General features: G+C 41.8%; 1 protein-coding gene across 9 annotated transcripts in view; it reads right to left on the bottom strand.

Annotated features, from left to right (window-relative positions):
* The window catches only part of SHROOM3 (shroom family member 3), a 253,208-nt gene that overhangs the window by 106,708 nt on the left and 129,836 nt on the right, over nt 1-16,664 (bottom strand). The window contains exon 1 of one of the 9 annotated variants that reach the window (XM_046655966.1): nt 14,783-14,906. The exons of the other annotated variants lie outside the window; for them this stretch is intronic. Within the exon in view, the coding sequence (XP_046511922.1) occupies nt 14,783-14,862 (80 nt within the window). The 5' untranslated portion in view covers nt 14,863-14,906. Of the gene's footprint in view, nt 1-14,782; nt 14,907-16,664 lie in introns of those variants that run through there. 9 annotated transcript variants of the gene reach the window in all.

Consider the following 16,664-nt stretch of genomic DNA (forward strand, 5'->3'; position numbering starts at 1 on the left):
AGGTGCTCCAGTTCAGTTCAAGCGATCTTTGACAGCCCTCTGTGTGTCCATCACTGGAGATACTACAATGAATATGGTGCCATCTCTGCATTGAAGAAACTCTAGGGCCTTTGACAATTATATTACAACACAGAGTGAGGGGGGCTTTTGCAGGTGCTCTGCAACTAAGTGAGAGGTCAGAAAAGACCTACAGGAAGTAACCTCTGAGCTGAGATCTGAAGAATGAAGAAAATATGGCAGACACAGGGGAATATGGATCAAGGGTGTTCTGCCTGGAGGAATTACCAGTGCCTAAGCATACAAGGGAGAATCATTATGGGTACCTAGCGTTGAAACTCAATGATGATATTTTTAAAGGAATAATTTCTTTTAAATTGGACTAAGTGTGAACTATAACATTAAGAACCTATCGCCCAGTAATAGTCTCTAAGGAGAACCCTAGTACGAGGCCCTGCGTGGGGTGGAGAGTCAAGCCCCGCCTGGGAATGGTGAGGAGGCTCTGATACCACAAAAACTTAAGGAATACCAGCATGGGCTCCCTTGTAGTTGGAACCCAAGCAGGAGCAGCAGGCATAAGGAATGAGGAATGTGCTCTCCTCGTACACTCACTCTGTCCGAGGCCCTGACTGCAGACCAAGGCATCCCCAGTTCTGTAGAGTGAGAATGGGCCACTGCAGAGGGCCCTGGTCTCTGTGAATCTCTACCTTATAATTTCGTGAGTACAAAATTGTGCATGTCTCCCTGTTTTCAGGTCTGGTACAGATCCTCACATGCACAGATAACAGACAGAAGCAGCTACGGGAGCGCTGTGAATCTTCCTCCATCCCGGTCCAGAGCTCCCCCCACCCCCATCCCTTACAAAGAATGTGATCCTGAGAGAGAAATAGCAGAGACATTCCCCGGCAATTCTTATAGGCATTTAGAGCTGTCACAGGTCACAGGCTGTAATCATTCTTGGATTTTCTGACGTTGAGACCTGTCACTGCTGTCAGACAGGCTTAACAGCCTTTTTTGGACACTTTCTTAAAATATAAGTAAATTGGGCAACTAATCCCACACTTTTGTATCTTGGTTTTTCTAGGAGCTTTGAAGTCTAGTTTTGAAGAAGGAAAGGTTAAGGGAGCAAACCCAGAGAGACGTAACGCAGGAATTTCTTTGTATTTATCTCAACGACATCCATAAAATTCAACCTTTAGCCCAGTGACCACGTTGCCCTTGTTCCTGCCCAGCAGTCATTCTTGGTCTTGGTCACATTTAATATTTTCAGACAGAAATGACAATAGGACTGGAGGTCCTCTGATTGGCCCAGAACTTAATGGTGATGCTAAAAAATAACATAAATTGCTGAATCATTTAACAAGTATTTGTAATAGCTATGTCCCTGGCCCTATATGTCTGAAGGGACATGGTGAGCATTTAAACAAAGAAGCAAAACAATGAACCGTGGGGCCTCAAGACTTCACCTGCAGGTGCCAGGAACCTGAGAAGAGGCTAAAGCTGCAGCTCAGGTGGGTGATGTTTGCATGTAATGCTTGGCGAGCTACTTCGTTTTCCCCTCAACAATTGGAAAGCATGAAAATGATATGTAAATATTGGCGTAATTTCCATTAAAATCAATCATTCCTCCATTCAGTAAATACAGAGCACCTCCCAAGTGTAAAAAGCCAGTGGTGACCAACCCACTTCTTTCCAAGCGAAGTCATTTTCACCCGTTTAATCCACACTTAGCCAAAGCCACGCAGTAGGAAGGGTGAAAGTTAGACACTCAAAGAGAGCTCAAATTCTGGCTTCTCTACTCACTAGCCCTGTGACTTTGCACTAACCACTTTTTTCCTCTGAGCTTCAATTTTCTCATTTGCAAAATGGGGATAAGAAGAAGTTGATATGATAGCATAATACAACAGTTACCCTCACTAGGCATTTCCTGCATGCTAGACACCGAGAGTGGCACCTCATTAGAAGTGTGACAGGCAGTTAACCTTGAACGTTCCCCCTTCCTCATCTTCCAAATCCAAGAGTCACCAAGCACACCATTTTACCTCTGAAATACTTCTCGAATCTCTCCCTACTTCCAGGGCCCTACTTCGGGCCCTCGTTATCTCTTGGCCTCCTAAGTTGGTCTCCCGGCTCACTCTTGTGCCCCTTAAATCCATTCTCTGCCTGCCGACCAAAGCAATCCGTTTAAACAAACACATGTCTCTCCCTCACTTAAAACCCTTCACTGGCTCCCCACCTCCTAGAATAAAGTACCAGTCCTCAGAACAGGAAACAAGCTCATCCTGTCTCCCTCTGCAGACTTTTAGCATTCCTGCCCAACATGCAACACACTCCAGGCCTGTCCTCACCTCTGCCTCTCATCTTATGCTTCAGTGCTGACTACGCAACACTGAATTATGCCCCTGTTCAATGTTCTCACCTCCTCCATTTACTTATCTTTAAAGACTCAGCTCAGACTAGGCAACTCAAAAGCCTTCCTTGAGGCCTCTGGTTTCTACTCCCAAGCAGAGTCAGGAGCTCTCCCTCCCACACAATTAACATATGCTCCCACGTGCATGTCTATTTCACTGCATTTACCACATCGATTGGTATTTACTTAGGAATTTTTCTCCCTTACTAGACTCTTCTCCTTAAGGCAAAAATCATGTCTTATTCATCCTTGTATCCCAATCAACTGGCACAGTTCTCGGCACACAGCAAGGGCTCAGTAAATAAAGTGAGTGAAGGAGTGAAGACAGCAATGTGACTCCCAGCTCATGCTCTGTGCATGCACCACACCCATCTCAAACGCATCATGTGTCTAGAGCAGTGATTCACAATCAGGGGCAACTGTGCTCCCAGGGCACATTTCACAATGTTTGAAGACATTTGGTTCATCACAATTGGAGGTGGAGGAAGTGTACATCTAGCATCTAGTGGGTAGAGGCAGGGATGCTGCTAAGCATCCTCCAGTGCCCAGGATAGCCCCACCCCACCCCCCAAACAAAGAATTCTCCAGCCCAAAATGTTAAAAAGAGCCAAGATTGAAAAATCTTGAGCTGGAACAGGGTCAGGCATATGGAAGACCTCAATATAGGATTCCTAACCCTGGCAGCTTAGTGGCACCAATGGCAGAAATGATAATCATGCTTGATATAAATCATATAATTGTACAGTATACTGTTTTAAGTTTATTGAGCAGTTCTACATGGTACTAACTCATTTCACAGTATCAGACCTAAGGGAATTCAGTTCTACTTTTATATTCATACTTTAAATAAAGCAAAGGTGCTATCAGGACCAAGGGGGTATGATGCATGGCCCTCTCTTCCCACTTCTCTCCTAACACACACCATGATTTATCTGCTCCAGGCCTGCATCCCTGAACAACCAGCTAGAATGCCTGGGCCATATGGGGAAACCTATATTAGCTTACCAGCGAGTGTATCGTTGAAATAGATACATATACACACACATATATATGTACATACACTCAATGTACTTCTTACCCTGCGTGAACTCATAACTTGGAACACCTCCAGGAAGGTCTGGCCTCCCTGGGATCATAAGGGAAACAAAAATATTATAACTTTTAAGCTGTCAGGTGAGTTTTTTTTATTAGCCATTTGATCTAACACAGCTGAGGCAGTAGGCTGTGACATGGGACACAAGCTGACCCACTTCTCAGGGACCTTGTAGTACAATACAGGTTCAAGCTGGGCAGTTCTTTTCCTCTGTGCATATTCCACCACCTAATGTTTGGAGACGAGGTGCACAATGAAGGAGGCTGCCGAGGTATCAAGACCAGGACATAAGTTCGAAATTCACCACTTGACCCTTGCCTATAACTCAGCTGCATGACCCCCTGTCTGAACCCTCAGGCAAATTTATGATCAGTTTCCCCTGGTTATCTTCAGCTCCTCTTTCAGTTGCCCTTTTATCAGTCCAGATGTCTTCTGCTTTTGAAAAGAGCCATCTTTCTTGTCTCAGCAGCTCCCTTTTCTCCTTATCTAACTCGAATTATTGAACCACTAAAACTGACTGCCAACACTGGATACGTTTGCCTTTGCTTAATACACACTGGCAAAGAAGTGGCTGTGTACTTCTTTTTTCTAATTAAATTTAACACTTAATTCATCCTAGAATTTTCAAGCTGAGATCAGGCATCCTGGGACCTCTAAGGTAGCTTGAGTCCCAAGATAAGTAGGAGTGATCTGCTTTATTCTAGAATATAATTTATTTTCAATTACAAAATAATAGTTTTCTCCGCCATTAAAAACTAGGTTGAAGTTCAAGCGTAGTGAAGTTGGCCTCTGTGAAGCTTCCTTTGCCAATGCCCTGATTTGCTGGATAGACAACTAATGTCTAAAAGTGATGTCTTATGAGAGAGAATTTCCCATTGGCTACAGTGCCATTAAACATTTCCTAAGGGAGTTCAAGCATATTGTAATGAAGAGGCTTCTGCTGGGTGTGCCAAAGATGTGATGCTCTTTGGGTTGGGCAATTAATTCACTTATAATTTAAACAAACAGAAAATGCAGCACCAGCCCGCTCTTAGGTTTCCTGAGGGCTTGCCAGCCACCCATTCGACTATCCTCTATGTGGCAATGGCATTACACACTGATGTGCAAGTGTGGTAGGAAGCCTAGCCCCTTTTCAAGCCCAGGAGGTCTCTGACTACTTTGTTATTGTTGTATGGTGTTATAGACTGAGTGTCCCCCCACCCCCCAAATTCATATACTGAAGCCCTAACCCTCCAGTGTGGCTACACTTGGAGATGGGGGTCTCTAAGAAAGTAACTATGATTAAATGAGGTCACAAGGGTAGGGCCCTGCTCTAAGAAGATTAGTGTCCTTCTAAGAGACACCAGAGAGCTCATTTGTTCTCTCTCTCTTCACACACTTTTGCATGCCCCCAGGAAAGGCCGTGTGAGGACAGACTGAGAAGGTGGGCTGTCTACAACCAGGAAGAAAGCTCCCACCAGAAACCAAACCCTGCTGGAACCTTGATCTGGGACTTTCCAGCATCCAAAACTGTGAGAAAATAAATTTCTGTTGCTTAAGCCATGCAGGCTGTGGTATTCTGTATGGCAGACTGAGCAGACTAATACAGATGGATATTATAACTGTACTAAGGAGTGAACAGCCTACCAAGGTTACAGTAATTACCATCACAGCAATCACCTAATGACTGTCACTGTGTGCATCACAGGTCGTCAAATGCTAGATTTTAGAAATTAAGAAAATGCCATTCACAATTGCATCAAGAAGAATAAAATACCTAGCAATAAATTTAACCAAGGAGGCGAAAGACCTATACACTGAAAACTGTAAGACATTAATGAAAGAAATTGAAGAAGACATAAATAAATGGTAAGATACTCTGTTCTCATGGGCTGGAAGAATTAATATTGTTAAAATGTCCATACTACGCAAAGAATTCTACAGATTCAATGCAATCCCTAATAACATTCCAAAGGCAGTTTTCACAGAAATAGAACAAACAATCCTAAAATTTGTGTGGAACCACAAAGGATCCAAAATAGACAAAGCAATCTTGAGAAGAACAAGCTGGAAGCATCACACTTCCTGATTTCAAACTATATTACAAAGCTCTAGTAATCAAAACAATATAGTATTTGTATTAAAACAGACATATTAGGGGCCGGCCCGGTGGCGCAGAGGTTAAGTTCGCACGTTCTGCTCCTAGGCGGCCCGGGGTTCACCGGTTCAGATACGGGGTGCGGACATGGCACCACTTGGCATGCCATGCTGTGGTAGGCGTCCCACATATAAAGTAGAGCAAGATGGGCACGGATGTTAGCTCAGGGCCAGGCTTCCTCAGCAAAAAGAGGGGGACTGGCAGTAGTTAGCTCAGGGCTAATCTTCCTCAAAAAAAACCCCACAAAAAACCCAGACACATTAGATCAATGGAACAGAATAGAGAGCCCAGAAATAAACCCACACATATATGAAAAATTAATTTATGAAAAAGGAGCCATGAACATACAGTGAGGAAATGATAGTCTCTTCAGTAAACGATGTTGGGAAAACTGGACAGATACATGAAAAGAATGAAAGTGGACCATCTTACACCATATACAAAAATCAACTTTGAATGGATTAAAGACTTGAACATAAGACCTGAAACCATAGAACTCCTAGAAGAAAAGACAGGCAGTAAGCTCCTTGACATAGGTCTTGGCAATGATTTTTTGGATTTGATACCAAAAGCAAAAGAAACAAAAGCAAAAATAAACAAGTGGACTACATCAAACAAAAAAGCTTCTGTACAGCAAAGGAAACCATCAACAAAATGAAAAGGCAACCTATGGAATAGGAGAAAATATTTGCAAATCATATATCCAATAAGTGGTTAATATCCAAAATATATAAATAATTCATACAACTCAATAGCAAAAACAAATCTAATTAAAAAATAGGCAGAGGAACTGAATAGACATTTTTCCAAAGAAGACATACAAATGGCCAATAGGTACATGAAAAAGTGCTCAACATCACTAATCATCAGGAAATGCAAATGAGAACCACAGTGAGATATCACCTCACACCTGTTAGAATGGCTCTCATCCGAAAGACAAGAGATAACAAGTGTTGGAGAGGATATGGAGAAAAGGGAACCCTTGTGCACTGTTGGTGGGAATGTAAATTGGTACAGCCACTATGGAAAACAGTTCAAAGGTTCCTCAAAGAATTAAAAATACAAACACTATATGACCCAATAATTCCACCTCTGTGTATTTATCTGAAAGAAATGAAGACACTAACTTGAAAAGATATCAGCACCCCCATGTTCACTGAGCATTATTTTCAATAGTCAAGATATGGAAACAACCTAAGTGACCACGGATGGATGAATGGATAAAGAAGTTGTGGTACATATATACAATGGAATATTATTCAGCCATAAAAAAGGAGGAAATCCTGCCATTTGTGACAACATGGATGGACCCTGAGGGCATTACACTAAGTGAAATAAGTCAGATGGAGAAAAACAAATACAACGTGATCTCACCATATGTGGAATCTGAAAAACAAAACCCAAAAAACCCACAAAATTCATAGATACAGAGAACAGATTGGTGGTTGCCAGAAGCAAGGGGTAGGCAAAATGGGTGAAGGTGATCAAAAAGTACAAACTTCCAGTTATAAGATAAATAAGTCCTGGGGATGTAATGTACAGTATGGTAAATATTGCTAACGATACTGTATTATACATTTGAAAGTTGCTGAGAGAGTAAATTGTAAAAGTTCTCATCACAAGAAAAAAAACTGTGTGGTGATTAATGCTAACTAAACTTATTGTGGTAATCATTTCACATTTCATATATATACATATATCAAATCATTATGTTGTACACCTAAAATTAATACAATGTTATATGTCAATTATATCTTGATTTAAAAAAAGTTAGATTTTAACCCATGAGTTATTTTATGTCAGATGGGGAATCAATTATAAATCAATCCTAATAATATGCTATTTTTTATTGTTACCCCTTTAATATCTTTCTGGATAATTTTATCTAATCTGGGAGGAAAGCTAGTTTATCTTTTATGACATTATCTTCAATTTAGGCAGCACATTTCTCCCAAGAAGTTCAAAAGATTTTCCTCAAAACTTCTCACTGGTTTTGATGAAGCCCAGAATCTAGGCAAAAGGCTGATTCCATTGCCCCATTTTTCATTAAAAATCATTTTGCTTTCTCTTGGTATTTGATGAGAGAAGCAGCTCTTTGATTTGGGGGTCTTTTTTAGAATTGACTTTGTTCTTTTTTAATCCCAACTGCTCCAGTCATCATTAGCTCCTTTTAATAGAAGTTTCAATTTCCTTTTATCCCTTTGAGCATGGGTTCCAATATCCTCAAAGCAGCACCTTTTAATTGGCCTGGAAAAGGTCACCCTTCTAAGAAGAGGAAACCATATCACACATTTTACAAAGCCAATGTGGGTCTCTGGGATGAGAGGGGGATGGTTGCAGGGGGTGGATTCATGTGATTACATCTTCAACATAATTACTATGTAATTACATATACCTGCTCTTATCCAACACATTCCCTGCTTAATTAGTTGGCCTTTATTTAAAATTCATTTGCTTTAGGATTTTGTCCTCCTTCATTTATTTAGCCAATGGCTGAGGGGCAGTGTTAATTTTGACGGTGGTTTCCCTATATGTAAGAACTTTCAGTGACTCTCCTATACAGACCCCCCAATCATATGATTTTTAGAGAATGATACAAGGGCATCTAACGTATTCTCCCACCTTCACGTACCCCCTACCACACAGTGTCTTGTATATTCTAGCAGTAATTTCTCCAGAGAAGTCTGAGGTGTAATCAAATCTTACATGGACATGGACACAGTTTCTAATCAAAGAAAGCTTTTTGAGGGAAACCTACTCTATTGCTTTACTTTCTTCTAGTGTTACGAAAACTAATCTGGGTACCTAAATCCTGCAGTGAAGGAGGGAAGTCGTAAACTTTTCAAGGTAATCTGAAAGAATTCTCAGAAACTTGACTCCATCAAGGCAGCTGTAAAAAGGAGGTGGGGGGAATTGCTAAAAAAATACCCTACTCTAAATTTAAGGGGCTAGCCATCCACTTCAAAGAGGCACTCATATAAAGACATACTCTACAATACTTCACCTCTTTAATTTTTAAGACAGTTATAAGAAGCTCCAATATTTGGTATCTCAGGAGTCACGACTCAGAAAAGTTAAAAATTGTTATTTCCACATAATTCCTATCTTATAGATGGACCTTGGATAAATATTATGACAAAAAAAATGGCATATCAGAAAGATGCTACAACACAGCAGATGAAAAATCTAGGTCCACAGGTTTCTTTTTCCTATATTATTGCTTGAAGAAAAATAAATTGATGAGCTGATTTCTTTACAAACTTTCCAGAATAAAGTTCCTTCATTTGCCCTTCTTTTGAAGAATTGGGTGAAATCCTAAGTCTAATGCACCTAATAGAAGCAGACGATCAAGAACAAGGTAAGTGATTGTCCTCATCCAGCCTTCCCTGAAGCACTGTGTTCTGTGTTAGATGTCACCCATCTGAGAGTGACATGGACAATTTAGAACACAATCAAGGAAGAAGGACCCTAATAGCTCAGGACTCTAGATCATGATGTGGGAGTAACAGGTGAAAGAATTAAAGGCTACCCTGGAAAAGAGATGATTTGGCAGGGAAATGGTGACCGTCCTGAAAAGGCTGGAAGGTGGTAAAGTCAAAAAACCCGTCAATATCTTCTGTTTGGTCCAAAAAGGATGAAAGGACTGAAGTTATGAGACAGCAGATAATAGAGTGACTATAAGAAGAACACTGTTGTAATTTGAAATGATCTGAAAATGAAATAGTCTGCTTTCGTACTTAGTGAGTTCACTTTCCCTGATGGTGTTCATATGGAGGCTGGCTGACCACTTTGGGAGACTGCTATAAAACATCTGAGACAAGAAACTGAACTGCCTGGATTTTCAGTTCCCTTCCAACCCTGAAGTTCTAGGAAGATGCCTACCTTGAGAAGAAATAATTCGATGCAACAAAATTAGGTACAACTAAATCATTCAAATATTAATGGTTTCAGGGATCTAGGACTATAGGATTTATCTTGTATGTCCTTGTGTAGGCTTTCCTAGCCCAAAGCTAAGGAAAGAGTAACTTTATTCCATTAAAAGAGGGTGTATGTTAAAGCAGTCTAGTTCACCTAGACAAAAAACAAAACAAAAAAACAAAGTCCTTTTAAGGATGCTCCTCCAAGATTGTTTATCTACAATCATCTAGTTAAATAGGCTCTTTTGAAATTTCTGTAGGGGTATACTGGGTGGACAGATACAGCCCTTCTGTAGCCATCATGTCGCCTAGTTAGAACGTGGAGAACTCCACTTCACCCAAGGCATCTTTGGGAACTCTCCCGGCATGGCCGCCATCAGCAGGAGAGATACTAAGTGAGGTTTAAGTTCAGGAGGCATCCTCTGGGGCTCTTGAGAGGCAGTGGGTCAAACTCCACCCTAACTAGTGATCTGTGGGGGACGAGAGAGAGAGAAATATCAGAAAGAAAGGTGCTTCCCCAGACAACTCCCCCTCTTTGTGCTGGTATTTGTGAAGTGCGCCATAAAGAGAAGTTGCAGAGCTCATCTTAATTGACTTTTACTCTGCTGTTGACCTCAACGTGATGCTACGGAAACCACTTCACATTAACTAGTTTAGGTAAAAAGATTTCTAAAAGAGATAAAGAGACAGTGTGGTGCTAAAGATACAGGCTTTGGAGTCAACAAGCCAGGGTTCGAGCTCTGACTTTCTAATTTCTAGCTGTATGACCTTGAGCAAGGACGCTCCTTAGGGTCTCCAGGCCTCAGTTTCCTCAACAATAAAATGGGGCCAGGAAGAGTTGCTGGCTCATAGTGAGTACTAGAGAAATGCGAGCTTCCATTATTTCACAGAAACAGAAAAGTGAGTCCCACTTGAGCTTGCTTCTCCTTGAATCCTGTCCAAGACACAAAGGAACAACGGTAGCATTGAGGTAAGAATCTAGGTCACATCAGACCTGCTGCTCTGCTGACTGGAAAAGAATGTGAATCCAGACTGGGTCATGCTGAAAGTGAAAGTGAATCCTAGATAACTTTTAAAGGAATAAAATAAAATAAAACTGCATGTCCTGGTATGAAAAGATGTCTAAAACATATTAAATGAAAAAGCATGTTACAAAATAGTATGATTACCTTTGGAAAAAGTACTACTATTAACATAAATGATGATAATACGTCAGCATACACAGAAGAAAAGAGTTGGAGGAATTTCCACCCAATGGTCGATTTGGGGGCAATTAGGACTGCATGGGACATTTACTCTATATCTGTTATTTCTGTAATATTTGAATTTTTATAATAAATATTATTTTTTAAGTTAAGAAAATCAATGTTTGAAAAGAAAAAGCTTACTATGGTATTACAGATTTTAAATTTTACTGGATACTGCTCACCTTAAACTGGACTGGTGATTAATAATAATGATAGATAAACTGATGCTCCTTTCCTTTTTTTTTCTTTTTTTGTTTTTGAGGAAGATTAGCCCTGAGCTAACTGCTGCCAATCCTCCCCTTTTTGCTGAGGAAGACTGGTCCTGAGCTAACATCCATGCCCATCTTCCTCTACTTTATATGTGGGACGCCTACCACAGCATGCGTGCTAAGCGGTGCCATGTCTGCACCCAGGATCCGAACCCGTGAACCCCAGGCCACCAAAGCAGAATGCGCGCTCTTAATCACTGCGCCACCGGGCCGGCCCCTGATGCTCCTTTCGAAAGGATAACACACATCACATTTAAGAATCTCTTTCATCATACCATAAATCCTCCCATGAACCTGTTGAAGTGGGTATTTGTGGTTAAGACTTTGAGATGTGCAGCCTTACCTCTTGGCTTGAAACCTGGCTCTACATCTTATTAACTGTATGACCTTGGGCAAGTTTCTTAATCTCTGTGCCTCAGTTAATTTATCTGTCAAATGGGGCTAATAATAGTACTTCCGAGGAGTGTTGTGAGGACAAACTGAAATACTATATGTAAAATTCTTAGAACAGTGGCTGGCATACAGTAAGTACTAAATAAAGGGTTTCGCCATCGTTATTTTAATCCTCATTTAGAGAAACCTCTAAATACAAACAATATAATTATCTCAAAACAAAACAAAAAACTCCCCAGAATCTTGAAATTCATTCCCACTGTCACCTCTCTGAGATCAGAATGTTATCACTTAACTCACAGGTTTTTGCTATACTTTCCTCCACAGGCTCCTTGCCTCTGGCATCTCATGCTCCAAGCTATCTTGCCTGGTACTGCTGGATTCAGCTCTTTGAGCTTTCCCTTTATCTCTTACAGCTTGGCTTAAATGGTTTCAGTGGCTTCCCATTGTCAAAAGTTTAAATTTCAAACATCTTCATGACGCAGTATTACCCAATGAGTAATACTATGTTCAAGAAAGCTGTGTGACCACTCAAATCCAGTTACCTCTATTTTGAATTCCTAGAGCATCTAACGTTATTGCCTAAGCTTTCATTGGAGACTCAGTTATAGTCACTGAGGTGGGTATTATATGTAAATTCAACACGCATTTATTGATCAGGCTTTGGGAATTCAGAGATGAAGACAACAAGGTCCCTGCCCTCATTGAACTCATGTTCTGTGAGAGGAGATAGAAAGCAAACAAATAATCGCTTGGCCACAGCTGGCCACATGCTTTGTCAGAGGCACATGCAAGGTACAGCAGTGGCCCAAAGACAGAAGCAACCACAAAGGAACGAATCAACGTTAGGGCATGACGCGTGGCTCATCTTTCTCTCTTCCAACCAAATTTGCCCTTCCTCTGGCTGATCAAAAACATGGGAGCTGGATCTGAAATATTTTAAGATCCTATGCTACTTAAGCTTTCAAAATGACAGGCTCTGACCGGTTTCCCCACTCCGGCACCAACCTCTCCCTGTAGTATATTTCCACCTTCCCTTCTACCTAATACAGCTTTATCTGCCTATTTATTTGTTTAAAATGTGAACCAACTGGTCAGGTACAGTAATCTAATTCTGCATTTGGTTTGAGGCCAATGCATTGAGGGCATTCAATAAATAATGGTGTCTGGTGTTCCTTTCCTAGTTCCTGGCTGCATACGTCTGAGATGAAGCTGGGATCCTAAGAGGCAAGCCCAGGAGATAGTGCATGAACGGTGGTGGAGCTCTGGAGACCACGGAGGCAAATTTGCTCTGAATGCCTGACCCAGAGATTACGCACCTGTGTTGGCCTCGCTGCAGTGAAACCCATGACACGCAAATGTTACTCCCCTGAGTCAGTTAGGGTGTGACCTACTTCCTGACGTGGTTTCCCAGATTCAATCTGAGTAAAAGTCCATAAGGGCTTCCTCCCCATGGGCACACACACAGGCCCATATTTACTTGCCTTCATTAAGGAAATTCTCCTTCCTGTGAGTGGGTTGTTCTGGAAGGGGTGAGGCAGGAGTCTCTGTTGGATTGTATGGGCTGTCCCAAGGAAGGAAGAGCAAGGAGAAGAGAGGGAGTCCTTAAAATAGAATTTCATGGACAACGTGCAGCCACCTATCCATCAATCCATCCACTCATCTTATTTGTCTACCATGTGATAGGCAGTAAGGCTACAAAGATGAATATTACAGGACCTGGCTCATGGGAGATACTCAAAATTTTATTGAATTCATGATTTAAGTTGATGCATTAGCTTCACTTTGATTACCATTTCCTACTGGAGGACATTCTGTACTTTCTGTATGACAGATATTATCTAGCATATTTCAGCTCACAGTTAACAGAAGCATCACGGTCTGCCAAAAGGATATTCCAGCATATTCCCTACATTCTTGGACTTAGATCCCAAATTTCCTCATTTTTAACCTTCTTCCCTGCTGTCTTCTCTCAATCTCCATTTAGGCACCTACTGTTTGATCCCCTGTTTGGTTTCTCCTGGCTTCTGAATGATAGTTCAAATACAGAGCACTTTCAGGCAACACTGGCAGTTTCAACTTTGCCTCTAGCTCTCTCTTCTAAGCCGTGTTGTCTCAGAAAGCAAGGGGCTGGAGAGAAGTCAAGGGAGTTGGCTCCCAGTTCTAGCTAGATCACCTAACTTTGGAGCAATTTGGCTTGCCCAGCTACATCTCCCATTCTCCTGCCACAGAACGGCAATGATGCCAACTGGCCCAGAGATAGAGCAAGGGTTGGTGAGCTCATAGCTGGAAAGGATGATGTATCTAAGAACAAAGCAATATTATGAGTTGAAATTCTGATTTTATGGTCCATCAATACCAAGGCTCATACTGTTTCTGGCTTTTCTGCTTCTGATTTTGGCACATTACTTCCAAGGAAGAGGTCTGAATAATTAGCATGACTCATCTTCTCAAGAACAGACTCCCATATAGAGAATGGATTTGGCACCAATCAGAACACCGGGCTGCAGCTGGCCACTCATCAAACATGCCAGCAGGTGAGCGCAAAGAGCACCTGGTTTGGAGAAGCGCTTCTGATGCAGGAGAGCATTTTTTAAAGTGTCACTCAAAGCTGGATTCAATTAAATTACAAGTCTGAAAAGAAATCATGTTACAAAATGAGAAACCAATCTTTATGCCTAAAGATGCAGAAATTTTGCAGATAACAGCTGCCGAAAAAAAAAAAGAAAGAAACCACACACACGTATACACAAAGACATCAATGAATTATTTTTTTCCCCTACAGGGGGTACAGAACAAATTCTTTGAGCATAAACTGTGGAGGTCTCTGTAGAAGAAAACTTCCCTTTATGTCTGCTTGTAATAATCTGGCAGCTGACAAATATGTTAGCAATGTACACAAAATAGCAGCTAAAATCCAAAACAAACACTGCTCTATAAGCAGGATGGAAAACGGCAAAATCAATGTCCAGTGAAGTCTGGATAACCATGATTGCTCTTATATTGTAGTGTTCAAACATAAGAATGAATGTTTGATGTTATTTCCGATGTTATTTATATTTTAAAACAAGAAACTTGCCAGAAATAGGATTCTCTTAGAGAAAAGGCCATCTAACCTAAAATCAGCCCAAAGGTCGCAGATGCATTCAACACCCATTTGGCTCTTGTGTGCCAAGCGAGCACTTTCAATTTACCGAATGGAGGAATTAAGAGTAATGAATGCTGTACTATTGCCCACGCACTTGCCACTTCTCCCCAGAAGCCCTCATGCAGGAATACTGGCTAATGAGAAACACAGGCCAATGGTGCCCTCACTTACAGATTTTGCTGCCTTCTTGAGTTTTGGGTCCTAAGCCTGGGGAACATCCGAGCCAGGCAGCCGCCCTTGCTTCGCACCATATCCAAAACAGGCCAGCAGCAAGATTGGTACGGAGAGGAGGGCAGCCCAGAGGGAAGAGGAAGAGGCTCTTACTCACCATCCACTCAGAGCTGGCGCTGGCTATAAAAACAACAGAACTCCCCCGTGCAGGAGCACCTCCCAGCCACCTTGCCTCATCACCAATTTGCACTAATAGGCTCTGCTGTGGGCAGGAAAGGGAAGAGAGCTGGACGTGGGGAAATGGCCAACAGGCAGAAAACAAACGAGAGACCCCAAGCACCCCTCAGAGAAACATTCATTTCAGGGGGGGGGCTTTGTGATACCAGGGGCTCGTCAACAAAATGCACATCCCTCCACAATAGAGACCATGGAGTTATACATGGATTTATTAGGTATTCAGTAAATGGCTATGGGCTTCTGTTTGGGGTTGTTTAGGTCTCCCTATAACCAGAACCAGCTGCCTGCTTAGGGTTGCCAGCCAAAGGTGTCAGCAGTTCTTCGAGACCCAAGTTGAGGTAGTTTCTAAGACCTCTCAAAGATCTGGCTTCTGGCTGCTTCAAGGGCACTGCCTTAGAAATGTGTGTGGAATGCTGATTCTCTCTCTTTCCCCAAAGCCCGCTTTCGTTTCTACAGCGTCAAGGGCTCATATAGGTCCATAGGACTTCTGCGTTGGTCTATGTCACTCATGACCTAATGGCTCTCCCTCCCCAAGAAGATAGGTCACTTTTAGGGTTGGCAAAAGCTTTAGAGTCTTCAGAGGCAGTCAACACACGGCTCTCTTGATCTGATGCATGGTGGACTCATCCCCCTGGTCAGACTGCAGGCGAAGAAGAGATCAGAAGGGATCATTTTATTTTTGTCTTTTTGAATTTGCTTTTAAAAAAAAAAATCAGTTATGTTGCCTTTTTCCTGAAGTTGATCTAAATTTCAAGATGAAGATGATCTAAATTTGCAGATGAAGACTCAGAAGAAAATGAGAAGGGATGGTCTTCATGAATGACTCATGCTATTTAAAGTGTTGAATACACTTGGCCTGGTCCTATTGTATGCTAGACAATTTAACCAGGTCCTTTGAAAGAAGATTTTGACTGAAAAAAAATATATATATTTTTCCTTTTTCTCCCCAAAGCCCCTCGTACATAGTTGTGTATTCTTAGTTGTGGGTCCTTCTAGTTGTGGCATATGTGATGCCAGGTCAGCATGGCTTGATAAGCGGTGCCATGTCCTCGCCCAGGATCTGAACCGGCAAAACCCTGCGCTGCCGAAGCGGAGAGTGTGAACTTAACCACTCAGTCAAGGGGCCAGCCTAAAAATATTTTTTATTTGTTTAATTTAATACTTATGCCCAGAGTATAAAGGCAACCCATGCATTGAAAATAACAACCAATCAACCAACCATCTAACATCTCTTTTTAGGGATAAATATAAGTATGCAATATCAGATGATTCATTTCTGAAGTTTCTATATATTCAGTGCTATCAAAAAAAAAATTAGGAACAAAGTAGAGACTGACGTCTCCTGCTGACTCACCTAACAGGCTTGGCAAAAGCTTTCTTTGACCTCCCTAAAAAGACAACCTCTTAGGTGCCCAGCTCGCCGTCACTCCACCCAACCTCCAATCCCAGTACAGGTTGGGTGGTGTTGCCTAGTTCCCCTGAGCATTCAGATGCCACTCATTGCAGAGATCCAGAGCCATTGAATCCTGCCAGACCTGACCTGGAGACATGGAAGGGGGAGGGCATTGTAGGAGAGGTGCTGAACCCAGAACCTTGCATACTTCCTTTCAAGACCCAACACACACAGACTTAGCGAGGTTTCGGT

This window comes from Equus quagga, chromosome 3, assembly GCF_021613505.1.
Source record: "Equus quagga isolate Etosha38 chromosome 3, UCLA_HA_Equagga_1.0, whole genome shotgun sequence".
Taxonomy (NCBI): domain Eukaryota; kingdom Metazoa; phylum Chordata; class Mammalia; order Perissodactyla; family Equidae; genus Equus; species Equus quagga.